Source organism: Trachurus trachurus (genome assembly GCF_905171665.1).
Source record: "Trachurus trachurus genome assembly, chromosome: 13".
NCBI lineage: Eukaryota > Metazoa > Chordata > Actinopteri > Carangiformes > Carangidae > Trachurus > Trachurus trachurus.
The window spans coordinates 6,685,548-6,699,189 of NC_139892.1; the positions used below are offsets into that span (position 1 = coordinate 6,685,548).

At 42.7% G+C, this 13,642-nt stretch overlaps 1 protein-coding gene across 2 annotated transcripts in view; it reads right to left on the reverse strand.

The window, feature by feature from the left end:
- LOC310995820 (alpha-2-macroglobulin) overlaps nucleotides 1-13,642 on the reverse strand; it is a 45,394-nt gene that overhangs the window by 8,403 nt on the left and 23,349 nt on the right. Inside the window, exons 18-25 of one of the 2 annotated variants that reach the window (XM_083984966.1) lie at nucleotides 13,172-13,319; nucleotides 9,862-10,087; nucleotides 8,783-8,909; nucleotides 6,271-6,392; nucleotides 5,757-5,808; nucleotides 3,745-3,828; nucleotides 3,478-3,654; nucleotides 1,920-2,001 (exon numbers count right to left, since the gene is read on the reverse strand). In XM_083984966.1, coding sequence (XP_083841092.1) covers nucleotides 1,920-2,001; nucleotides 3,478-3,654; nucleotides 3,745-3,828; nucleotides 5,757-5,808; nucleotides 6,271-6,392; nucleotides 8,783-8,909; nucleotides 9,862-10,087; nucleotides 13,172-13,319 — 1,018 coding nt within the window. Of the gene's footprint in view, nucleotides 1-1,919; nucleotides 2,002-3,477; nucleotides 3,655-3,744; nucleotides 3,829-5,756; nucleotides 5,809-6,270; nucleotides 6,393-8,782; nucleotides 8,910-9,861; nucleotides 10,088-13,171; nucleotides 13,320-13,394; nucleotides 13,579-13,642 lie in introns of both variants that reach the window. The other variant, XM_083984965.1, reaches the window with a different exon arrangement.

The following is a 13,642-nucleotide window of genomic DNA, read 5'->3' on the forward strand; positions in this document are numbered from 1 at the left end:
CAGAGAGTTCGTCCTGAGCTGCAGCTACGACAGAGTGAAGGCAGCTGGAGCTCAGAGAGGAGCAGGAAGTGTAAACATCCACCTCCAATAAGACTCTAATAATACAGAAATATATTACACGACACGACACATATTCTACTTTAAATTAATAGTAAATGTTTAAAGTATTTAAGCTGCATTATTGTTATTTTTTGACCATTTGGGGGCAGTACTGAACAACACTTCACCTTCAAGACAAACAAACAACAACATAGACAAGTCTCATGTCCACTCTCCACAATATTCAACTTTTTAGGTCTGGTCTCAACCAGCTGCTGAGGAAACATCTGGTTCTTTATATCTGCTGCTCACCAACATCTGTCTGTTGTTTGGTAGGAAGATGTTTGTGTTAAAGCTCCATACAGTATAAAGGTAGATGTTTGTGTTAAAGCTCCATACAGTATAAAGGTAGATGTTTGTGTTAAAGCTCCATACAGTATAAAGGTAGATGTTTGTGTTAAAGCTCCATACGGTATAAAGGTAGATGTTTGTGTTAAAGCTCCATACAGTATAAAGGTAGATGTTTGTATTAAAGCTCCATACAGTATAAAGGTAGATGTCCATGTGTAGTGTGATTATAAAGCAGCTCTAGGTTCTATATTAATACTGTGAAAGTATCAAAGCCTCAGTCCACAGAGAAATGCACACAGCCTGTATTCAGAAACTGAGCCTTAAAACCAGCCGTCAGGACTTCCTGTTACTTTGTGATGTCACAACTAAGCCCCGCCCCCTCACCACCTGGACCCACCATCCATCCAACAACAACTTTGCAGGATTTGGTTTCTCTGAGTGTTTTATTCTGAAATCTGCTCTATATTTTTATTAGATCACTTTAGAAAACAGTCAGCCAATCAGAAGAGAGGATCAGAGCCTCCTCCTCTCTTCTGATTGGCTGACACCGACCTGTTGTTACTAGAGCTCCAAAAGAGAAGCTAAAAGAGGAGATGGAAAACTACACTGAGATGGTTTTTTGTTCTTTAAAACCACACATGAATCTTCAGATAAAATAAAAGCAGCTTCTCTCTGTGTTTAACAAAACTAATGTTCAGTCGAAGACTCGAAGCCTGAGAAACGATCTGTGGCTCTTCAGCAGATTCATCGCTAACTGGTCTGGCAGCGGCGAGGGGAAGCACAGCGGTCACCGATACGTCTCTGACTCACTCTCCATGTATCACTCTGATAATAAAACTCCTCATCTGCATCTGCTCCCACTTTGTTCAAAAACTTCCAGACATCTCCGTCTCCGAGGATCTGGGATTTTTCTAACAAACGTCCTGACGGATTTTTTTCTAATGCGATCGAACACTCGAGAGCCCCAGTTTTCTCCCCGACCACAAAACACACACCCACACACAAACACACCAACTGCCAAACTGCCCAGCAGCCTTTCAGACAGCAAACAGCAGATTTTTGTTGAATCCCCTCAGGGGCCGCGCTTTAAGCCCATTAAATGAAAATATTAATATTTTCTGGCAGGTTCCTCATAAAGTAAAATTATTAGGACGCTCGCTGCTGCCAAACAGTGTGTGTTTGACTGTGTGTGTGTCTGTGTCTATGTGTGTGTGTGTCCAACTCCCACTGCGTCCACTTGTCATTTTTATTCTCACATCAAATGAAGTGTGAGATTGGAGCTGAAATTGTTCTGTTCATCAGTGAAGCTCCTGATAAATGTTCTGTAACTATTTAAAGTCTCCGAGTGTGTTTTATAATCTGAAGCGAGTCTTTATGATCCTGGTGTTTGTCTCCTTCACACTTTATTAAAACACCGAGTAGGAGGAACCTGCTGCTCCGTTTGTCTTCGTTATCGCTGTTATTTTTGGGATTTTGGATGTTTATGGAGACATTAGACGTTATTAATGTTTCATAACTTCTTCACTGACCAGGTGTTTCCAGATGCGTCGCTCTTCCCGAAGGCGCTGTACGAACCGTCATCGTGTTTGTAGGTGAGCTCTCTCTGATATCCTGAAACACACACACACACACACACGGACATTATTACATTTACATTTACATAACACCTTTATGTTTACATTTTCTATGCCGTTTCATGTGAAGCACAGTTTGTTTCTTTGTTGTAAATCCCTTTGAGCTGCTTTTATTGAAAGGAAGGAGTTCACTATTATTGTTAATTATTAATTTCCCTCTAAAACAACTCTGTCTGGTAACGTTGTGTTATTATCTCATAGCGTGGTGAATGTGCAGGTCACAACTTGTCCACCAGAGCGTTGTGGAGTTGTTGGATTGTGTATTTGATGAGTTTGATGAGGGAAACCAAGAAATCCCATGAGCCTCCGTAGCGTAGCTCTGAGCAGCTCACGGCTCTGCTCCGCCGTTCTAAAAATAGCTTGCACCGACAATTAAAGGTAATGAACCTACTGCTAAGACTATTAGGGATTATGGCAATGGGCCAATTTGCCAAAATGTTGAACTATCCCTTTAAAATGCTGACAAGGCGATCAGTGGTGTGGTGAATTTGAATTGTTCAGTTTGTGGCTATGGGAATGAAGGAGGTTTTTTTTTTTTTTTTTTTACTGTAAATGGTAAAATTAATCCAACATTTGGTTTCAGATTCAGACACACTGTCGTGTTGTCTACCATCATGACCAAGGGCGTGACTTTGGGTTAAACACTGGGGGGGTTCAGATCTTCAAAGGATTTTTTTAAGCAAAAAAAGTCCTGGTGTAAGGGAAGAGTGCAAAATCATTAACTTTGATAAAAGGACAAGGCTAATTTACATCTTTATTTTGGGATTCCCATATTAGTAACAGTAGTAAAAGGTATTTCAGTCCACCATTATTCTTAAGGCATTTTATTTTGTTGTGGTGATTTACACATTTATTCTGACAGGACTAACGCTTTTTGTTAATTTATCATAACACCACTTCATCACTGTGTAGATATTTCTCATCAGGCAGATGAACTAATGACACAATTTGTGACTAAGGTAACTATAGGCTATGACAAGGCTACCAAATTAGCTTGAGAGAAAAGCCGATCAGTTTTCAGATCAGTTAAATCCTACGTGAACATTTATTCCGTAGCGTCCTCCTCTAGTTTTTCCTGTAGTCACTAGCAAACTATCAACCTTTTATGACATTGTCAGGTCATAAAAAATATTACTTTTGGTTGCTTGCAAATGAAATCTTCAACTTTTTTCAACAAAAACAAAAACTTCTTCAAACCAGCTTGAAGATATTTCTTTCACTGCAATTATACGATTATTTAGGGGAGGTGCTGTATATTGGCTGGATTAGATTTTTGGGGTTGTCAATACCCCCATAAATTATGCCAATGATCATGACCCTTGTCTCAAACATTTAACCAGGAATTCAGTGAAATCACTAGGCTCTCATTTAGATGTAAATAGGTTTGATATAAAAAATAGGAAGCCAGAGAGAGCAATGGATAACCAATCAGGAGACGTTGACCGAGCCTCACCGCTCTCCAGGAAGCGCGTGGCTTTGTCCTGGATCTCCTTGGTCAGCTGACCCGTGCTCTTCAGGTAGTTGAGGATGAAGATGTTGGGAGCGAACAGCAGCATGTTCTGCTCGCCGCAGCCGTACGGCATCGCCAGCAGCTTGTCCAGGTTCTTCATGGCCCGGCCCATCAGGTCACCTGTAAGGAGCAAAGACACACAAAGATATTAATGTGATTTCCTACAGCGCAGGAGGGGCAGTGAAGTACTCCACATGTTGTGTTACAGACCCAGGACGGAGACGGAGGCTCTGGCAGATCCAGCCACAAACATCTCCGGCAGCAGCAAAGAGATCTTCTTCTCCACCGGCCCGTCTGCAGACAGGAAGTAAAGACGTAAAGATACAGTGCCTTGCAAAAGTATTCATATACCCCTTGAAGTTAACTTATCCACATTTTGTCATGTTACAACCACAAACTTAAATGTATTTTATTGGGGTTTTAAGTGATAGACCAACACAAAGTAGCGCACAATTGTGAAGTGAAAGGAAAATGATACATGGTGTTTTTATAATCAATCATCTGATCATTGATTATTGAGTTTTCACTGTTGTTGTGATTGTTTAACTTTAGAGGGAAGCAAGAATTCTTCATGTTATTTCAAAAATGAAAGTTTGACTGATGAGCATAATTACCACAATCATCCATTTAACACTGACAAACACAAGTGGAGCTCAACAATAATGAGTCTGTCTCTGAGAACTCTGACCTTTGACCCTGCACTAACCCTAACCCTGGCCATGACAGGACACGTACAGACGTGTCATCAAGTTTTCTCTCTGTTCACCCCAAGGCTCAGGTTGTCAATGAACGTTCAGGATGTTGGTGAACGTTTAGTAACATTGTGAAAGTTCAGGACGTTACTGAACGTTCAGGACGTTGGTGAAAGTTCAGGATGTTAGTGAAAGTTCAGGATGTTAGTGAAAGTTCATGATGTTACCGAGCGTTCATGATGTTACCGAGCGTTCAGGATGTTACCGAGCGTTCAGGATGTTACAGAGCGTTCAGGATGTTAGTGAAAGTTCAGGATGTTAGTGAACGTTCAGGATGTTGGTGAACGTTCAGGATGTTAGTGAAAGTTCAGGATGTTACCGAGCGTTCATGATGTTACCGAGCGTTCAGGATGTTACCGAGCGTTCAGGATGTTACAGAGCGTTCAGGATGTTACAGAGCGTTCAGGATGTTACAGAGCGTTCAGGATGTTAGTGAAAGTTCAGGATGTTACCGAGCGTTCAGGATGTTGGTGAACGTTCAGGATGTTAGTGAAAGTTCAGGATGTTACCGAGCGCTCATGATGTTACCGAGCGTTCAGGATGTTACCGAGCGTTCAGGATGTTACCGAGCGTTCAGGATGTTGGTGAACGTTCAGGATGTTAGTGAAAGTTCAGGATGTTAGTGAAAGTTCAGGATGTTGGTGAACGTTCAGGATGTTAGTGAAAGTTCAGGATGTTAGTGAAAGTTCAGGATGTTACCGAGCGTTCATGATGTTACCGAGCGTTCAGGATGTTACCGAGCGTTCAGGATGTTACCGAGCGTTCATGATGTTACCGAGCGTTCAGGATGTTACAGAGCGTTCAGGATGTTAGTGAAAGTTCAGGATGTTACCGAGCATTCAGGATGTTAGTGAAAGTTCAGGATGTTAGTGAAAGTTCAGGATGTTACCGAGCGTTCAGGATGTTACCGAGCGTTCAGGATGTTACCGAGCGTTCAGGATGTTACCAAGCGTTCAGGATGTTAGTGAACGTTCAGGATGTTGGTGAACGTTCAGGATGTTAGTGAAAGTTCAGGATGTTAGTGAAAGTTCAGGATGTTACCGAGCGTTCAGGATGTTGGTGAACGTTCAGGATGTTAGTGAAAGTTCAGGATGTTAGTGAAAGTTCAGGATGTTAGTGAAAGTTCAGGATGTTACCGAGCGTTCATGATGTTACCGAGCGTTCAGGATGTTACCGAGCGTTCAGGATGTTACCGAGCGTTCAGGATGTTACCGAGCGTTCAGGATGTTACAGAGCGTTCAGGATGTTAGTGAAAGTTCAGGATGTCACCGAGCGTTCAGGATGTTACCGAGCGTTCAGGATGTTGGTGAACGTTCAGGATGTTAGTGAAAGTTCAGGATGTTAGTGAGCGTTCAGGATGTTAGTGAAAGTTCAGGATGTTAGTGAGCGTTCAGGATGTTACCGAGCGTTCAGGATGTTAGTGAGCGTTCAGGATGTTGGTGAACGTTGAGGTTGTTGGTAAGCGCTCACCTGCAGGACAGAGGAGGGCGTTGTGACTGACCATCTGAGGAGTTCCCTCGGCCTGGAGGGCAGAGACAGGAAGTGGTAAATATTGATTTAACTAAAACATCCTGATCCATCGTCTTTAGAAACTACTACTACAACAACAACAACAACAACAACAACAACAACAACAACAACAACAACAACACACATCCACCATCACAACAGCAGTGAATGTAGATAAATCCAGTAAACTGTTGTCTGTCTTCTGTGTGTGTGTGTGTTTACTAAACATTAGGAGTTAATAGAATCATAATGAATTTAATTCTGTCCCATTTCCTGCTAAAGATTTCCATTTTTACTAAGAAGAAATGAGCTTGAATCAGACTGGAACTGATTGTTGACTATAAATTGGTCTTTTTCTGCAGCAGCTGTGATGCTGCTGTGATGCAGCTGGGTTTAAACGTTCAGTCTGTATTAATTGATGCTACAGACTAAACGGTCTTGGATCTGGTTCAAACCGGTCCGGCTGGTCACTGACCTCCACCAGCAGGGAGCGGATCACCGTGTCGACCCGGCCCATGTCGGGGACGACGGCCACCTCGTTCCCACAGAGAGCCTCGGTCTTCAGGGCCTCGGCGCTGACCTTCAGCTCCACCTTACCTGTGTACACACACACACACACGTTCTTATTGTGAAAGCACGACTGTATCGATGGGCACTCAGCTTGCTTCCCGTCACACACACACACACTCACGTTGTGCAGACGGAGGCAAAACAGCTTCGCATCTGCTTTTCAAACACTCAGCTCATTATCCTCACTCTTCCTCCATCCCTCCTCCCTGTGTTTTACTTCCTCCCCCTGTTTCCTCTCTTATTTGCCCTCATTAATCCCCCATTTGTTGCCTTATTATTCTGCCTCTCTCCCATACGGCTCCATCTCCCCCTCCCTCCCTCCCCCCCTCCCTCCTCCACTCCCTCCCTCTCTCCTCAGCCCACAATCCTTCACACGGAGGACAAGTACAGATCAGCCCCCGAGGGAGAGGTTTCTGAGTGTTTCGTCAGAGATACTACCTGACTTGTTAGTACAAGTGATTGTCAGCATTCCTCTAAGGGGGAGTTAGCGGAGAGCGATTTGACATTCATGAGAGCCTCATCTCCATCCCGGCTGATGGAGGCTGATGGAAATCCTCTGCTTTCAGCCAAGGCGGCGTTAACAGCGACAGACGCCTCGGTCTGCTTCCAGCAGAGCAGGAGCAACAGCTGTCACAGCCCCTAATAGAGATTAATTAGCCTGTTCTGTCTAATTAGAGGATGTAGGATTGTACCGGCCGCGGTGGAAAACATCAGAATTTAATTATGAAAAAAGGTGCGAAAACAAAACTGCATTAAGTTATCGGTGATAATGAGGAGAGACGATTGGGAAAACCACTCGGTGGTAACGAGAGACTGTGACTGGATTTAACAGTTTGAGACAAACGTTCAGTCAGTTAAAGAAAAAACAACCACACGTGTTTTTAGACTGAAGCTGCGTGACGCACCGAATCAAACTGGACTGGCGGAACAAAACACCACTCATGTCTTCATTCAACTCTGACTCCATGACTTACTGCATCTTTCTCTAAATACTACTGTACAAATATGTTTTAAATACAAATGTGAAAGGGGTGTAAAATATAAATTATAAGTGCTTTAAAACTGTACTGGTGTTTTTTTTTTAAATAAATCTGCACACGATGCTGCAGAACCAGCCTGCAATTACATCACTGCAATCAAAAATATAACGTTAATTAAATCTAACGACCCATTTAAAGCTTCTAAGTGTTTGACACTGTGGTGAAAAGACACAGCGTGGTTTATAAAGTCTGTGCGCACACGGATGTGTTATAATAACAGCTCGGGAAACACTGTCTATGTTGTGTTGTGAGCTGTTCACAGCTCATGTGTTGATGAATGCTGCGTTCGACTGCACTCGGAACTCGGAAAGATCCGGGTCAGAAATTCCGACTTCTGAGGCAAATGCGTTTCATTGCGCAACCTTGGTTTGTTTGGATGTCTTTCGAGCATCAAAAAGTACTGCTGGGGAAGTACATCTGCTACTTTAGTGTGTTTTTTTGTCCCCAATACACGCACACACCTTTTTAAATCACAAATTAGTGTGGCCACTGCAAACTAATTCTACACTTTTACTAACACAAATGCTAAATTAGACGACACATAACAGTAAAAGTTGAGGAGAAAGTGGGACGCCATTTTGCTTTGACTTAATTCCGACTCGGGAATTCGGGTAGGATCCAAGCAGCCCGAGTCGGAGTCCCAAGCTCAAGGGCCGTTCTATTGCACTTTTCCAATTGGAGGCCGGATCTTTCCGAGTTTTAAGTGCAATCGAACGCAGCAGAAGCTGATGAAGATTGCAGATGATTGTTTTTTTTTTTGTCTATTTGATTGTGTTTTCTTAAAAAGGGGAACTATGCAGGTTAAAGGTTTGGTTGCTTTTTCGCTGTTTTGGTCTCATTTTTCTCTACAGCGTCAGGTAAATACAGGAAAATTCAGAGACTGCTTGCTGAAAAACTGCTCAGACAGGAACGCGCATCAGCGGTTTTGCATGAATTTTCCTCTAAAACAACTCTGTCTGGTAACGTTGTGTTATTATCTCATAGCGTGGTGAATGTGCAGGTCACAACTTGTCCACCAGAGCGTTGTGGAGTTGTTGGATTGTGTATTTGATGAGTTTGATGAGGGAAACTAAGAAATCCCATGAGCCTCCGTAGTGTAGCTCTGAGCAGCTCACGGCTCTGCTCCGCCGTTCTAAAAATAGCTTGCACCAACAAATAAAGGTAACAAACCTACTGCTATGACTATAGGGACTATGGCAATAGGCCAATTTGCCAAAATGTTGAACTATCCCTTTAAGTCATGTTCACAAATCCAGTCAAAAAAAATAAGATCTTTCAACAAACCACAAAAGTACATGCATGTGCAATAAATTTGCAATAAAAATAAATAAAATATGGATGGGACTAAATCTGGTCAGATATCTGTAGTGTTATTACCGAGGGCGGTGGGAGTCACGATCCAGGAGAAGGTCCTGCTCTCCTCCCCACACAGACACACACTGTACTGGCAGCCATCACAGTCTCTGAAGGTGAAGCTGTCTGAATCCGCAAGTGTCACTTTCACCTGCACACAGCAAATAAAACACAAGACGTCCTCAGGAATCTTTCTTTAAAAGGGATACGCCAACATTTTTTTTCGTGTCTTGCCTCACTCCCGAGTCCATGACCAGCAGATAGACACCATCCTTTAGACTGTGTGTGCAGTAACAAGGGAGATAGAGCCGTATCGCCCGTAATTAGCTTAGCTCAAACGCTGGAAGTGTATAGGTAGTGTTAGCCTGCCTCCTACCCGAGCCGAAATCAGCATCAGAATTAAGCTGATTTCATTTCAGCTCTAAACTCTGTAAATATATCACTTTATCGACATTTCAAACATTTTTAGGCAAGAAAGTAGCCGTTTAGATCAGCAGTGTGTCGTTAATTTGTCTAAATACCAACTGTTTACAATTTTGTTCGGACGAATTCGGCGCTACTCAAGCTAGCCGTTGTGACCAACGCACTTCCGGTTACTTTCACAAAAAAAAACACCCGTTGCCCTTTACATACAGAAAACCATGACGATAGAATTAGTGCTTTTACTTTGAAATAGGAAGCTAACCTACCCTCGATGTAGCTAGCTTGAACCAAAATAAACCGTCTTTGCTTGAACCCTCCGTTTTGACTGATCTCGTCCCGTTACCGGCATTTGACCGCTCAAGATGCCTTACCGGAGAGTTTTGTCAGCTCTGAGACGAAGATCGGCCCGCCGGTTTCCGTTTAGAGTTGCTGAAGAGTTTCTCTGATGACTTTAGGTGGAGGAAGGCTAACACTACCTATACACTTCCAGTGTTTGAGCTAAGGTAATTACGGGCGATACGGCTCTATCTCCCTTGTTACTGCACGCACAGTCGAAAGGATGGTGTCTATCTGCTGGTCATGGACTCGGGAGTGAGGCAAGACAGGAAAAAAAAATGTTGGCGATCCCTTTAAAAAAAAACACTCTGAACCCTCAATCATTTTTCATCTTGAATATTTACCATGATGCATTTGGAGAGATAGTTGAAGACTGTGGCTTTGAGAGTGAAGACCTCCCCTCGGATGACGGAGTAAGGCAAGGTGAGACTGACGAAGAACGGCTGGAAGGCCGTCAGCCCCACGTTGGGCGCGATGCCGAGGCCGGCGGGGGAGACGCAGAAAGCTCCGGCCGCCCACTTGGTGATGGTGTCGGGGACGGTCTTCTCCACGTCCACGGACCCGCTGTCTCTGTACAAAACATACGAGCAGTGACGCTGAAAAAAACCCAAAACCTCTCGCTGCTCTGACGTCCAGACACATGAACATGCTCAGAGAGATTCAGGACAATCAGGGAGATGAGTCAAAGGTTAAGAGGGAAAAAAATCATTAAATCTGATTAAAAAAGACACACACACCAAAACCCTACAGCCACGTTAGAGTCTATAAAGCAGCACATTTTGTTCCCAAACTCCACCAAAAGGTCCATTTTCTCACACTTTTCCTGTGTTTTATCTAAAGTGTTGATCCATTAGTGGACGTGTTTCGGGATCAGAGACTGTAGCATTACTTCCTTTTTGCTGGTTAATCACAATGCAGTTTGTGGTGGGTGGGACCAAAATGTCACGGGCCTATGGTTACTTAAAGCAGAAGTAAGTGATATATTTGTGTTAATAAGTCTTAAATAGTTATATCTTCCGACAGCAATCACTTACATAGAGTGTTTGGTCTGAAACACGGGTCTGTCAGTCACTCTGCTCTGCTCTGAGCCGGGGAGAAAACATTTATCGTATCCTACAGTTTTTATCCAATGAGGAGAGAGAACGGCATGCAGGGCTGTGTGTGCAGCCAAGGGACGCCGTGAATGTGGTGACGTAGGGACGAGGACTGTTATGGTGCGTTCAAGGAAACTCGTAACTCGTGTTTTTCCGACCTGTGAAGTCGTACCAGTTCGATCTGGTACGAGTTCACGGGTCGGAAGTTACGAGTGGCCGTTATAGTGACTTTCACAGGTCGGAAAAACACGAGTGGGTTGCCTGAAACGCTACAAAGTCGTAAGTTGTGACTTGAAGCTGTAATTTACGGTTTCAAAAGCCTGCCTGGAACGCAGCATTAGCCAAAACGACCGGATCGCTTACTTCTGCTTTAAAGGAGCTACTGTAGGCTATATGTAAAAAAAATAATAATAATAAAAAAGTATGGCAAGTAATCATAAAATGAAAGGTAATAGCAGTTTGAAAAAGAGTGTTTTGCTTGAAATGTTACAATGCTATTAAATCCTTGTTGAAAGGGAGCTTCTATGGCGTGCAGATTTTCTTCATTTTTCAAGTCATCATAAAATCAAAACACAACCCACACCAGTACATCTTTCCCAGAATGAGGGAATAAATTAGCTCCATAAAATGCTTCTTTATATAATAAAAATAGATATTTATATAACTGTACACCTTATCTATACAGCATAAAGACATTTTAGTATAAATCCAATATTATTGATACCTATAGATATAGATACTTCCTTATATAGCCTTGTCAGAATGGTGGGACTATGGCATGTCGGAATAGCGGTATGGTAGAGTGGTGGGATGTCGGAAAGACAGCGTAACCTCTCTTTAGCAGCAGCAGTAAGGACCACAAAGAAAAAGAAATACAGTCTGAAGCGCTGGAGCCGCGGACGGATACCCGGACGTCACTGACAACTAAAGCCTCGAGTGGTAACAAGTATGCTAGTTTGTTTTGTTGTGTTGTTAGGTTTGCTCTGTCGTTTGTCTTCTGTTTGTCTGTTTTTTTGGTCAGTGTATTGTCGGTTTATACATTGTGTATGCCTCTTTCCATTAAAGAAAAAAAAACAAACAAGTATGCTAGTTCGATGCTAGCTTCGGCTAGTGGTATCAGTTAACATGCGCCGCTAACACCCTCTTCCCAGCTCACCACAACGGCACTCCTGCTCGTTACACAGGGTTCCTACAGCTTAAGCCAAGTTAAATTTAAGACTTTTTAAGACTTTTTTAAAGCCACTTGAAATGAAATTTAAGACCGACTTCATAATAAACACAAATGCAGAAAAAAGGAAAAAAAAAACACACCACATCAATTACATAGGGTTTACAATTACAATTTTACCCACTTTCCTATGTGATCCAAGGTAAAGTGACTGCTACATGAACATTGGATTGTGTCTCTTTCCAGCTGTCCTTTCAAAATAAATGCATAAAAAGTCCGAAAAAAAAAAAAAACACTGACTCGGGAGCTGGTGGCGGTGAGAAATTTAACGTTGACGGCCAACCGCTAACTTCTCTATGTCGGAATGTTACCAATTATTTTGAGATTTGAGACTAATTACAACCATAAAATACTTACCATGTGTTAACATTTTTAAGACTTTTGAAAGATTGATTTAAGACATTTTAATGCCAATTAAGGCCTTGTTTTTAGATTAATGAATTTATGCCTTTTAAGACTTTTTAAGGATCCGTAAGAACCCTGTTACAACATAACACTGGAGGCTCCCGGTGTTGTTGACGGCCCACGGCTCCAGCGCTTCACTCAGACTGTATTTCCTTTCCTTCGCGGTCTTAACAACTGCTGCTGTCTGGGGCAGGAGGCTAATGTTACACAGCTTAGCCCGAGAGGAGGGGCTCAGTTTCAATGTTTTGTTTACAAACTGCAACGAACAAAACCCCAGACTCTACCTTTAATGTTAATGCTTTTGTGCTCCATGAAGAAATCAAAGATAAATTGTGTCATTAGCTTCTTGTCAGTACCTTTTAAAGGGACAACGAGGAGTTTTGGAAAAGCGAAGCGTTTTCACACTACATATTTATGAGCCTCCGCGCACCGTGAAATTCTTTGACCGGCGCAAGACAGACTCATGTTTTCATTCATCAAGAATTAAAGTCAGAGGTTCAAAGACGATCACATACCGTCGTAGTTCCGACCATAAACGGCGATTCGGCGGCGTTATTCTCATGACTCGCCACGAAACCGAAAGTAAAGAAACGCTGGTCGGCTTGACCAGCATTTCCGCCACGACTAATAATAACAAAATAACGATAGAGACAAAACGATATATTTATCGAAAATGGGCCCATTAACAAGTGTGGGTAGCGGAGATTCATCCACATTAACGTGAGACTGTTTTATAACCGAATAGAAACTCCTCGTTGTCCCTTTAACATTTTAATGATTGAACAGTTTGAATCAATCAAGTCAAAATGAAAAACAAACACATATCAAGCTTTAGACGTATCAAGCGTCTGAAAAGAGGAGGAACATGAAGTGATGATTTGATCCTTTTTTTTTTTTTTTTTAATAGGATTATCATGTCATTATTACCCCACAGTAACTAGGTCCCAGATCCAGGTCTCAGGGAAGAATGTCCTGACGGTTTCCTTCTTCTCCTCCTCATCTTTACCTTTCAGCACGCCACCTGCGCTCTGTGGCATCATGTTGAAGGCCATGGGCACGGGAGAGTCTACGAGATCTAGGAACACATGGATATAGAAAAAAAAAAAAAAAAAAAGAAAGAAAGAAATTTAATCACACAACTTGAACTTACCCAAGAGAAACCAGCTCCCAGATCCAGGTCTCAGGGAAGAATGATCTAATAGTCTCGGCCTTGGGCTTGGACACTGGAGGCGGCAGCTTCGAATCCGCTACTGCTTCATGATCCATTTCCGCATCATCCACTATGGCGTCCCGGCTTTGGGCAAATGCCACGGGTTCTTCATAATCGGCATATTCTAAGTTAACAGTATAATGGGTCGTTTCTTGCTCTGGGACCAGAATCAATGGACAGTAGATCAC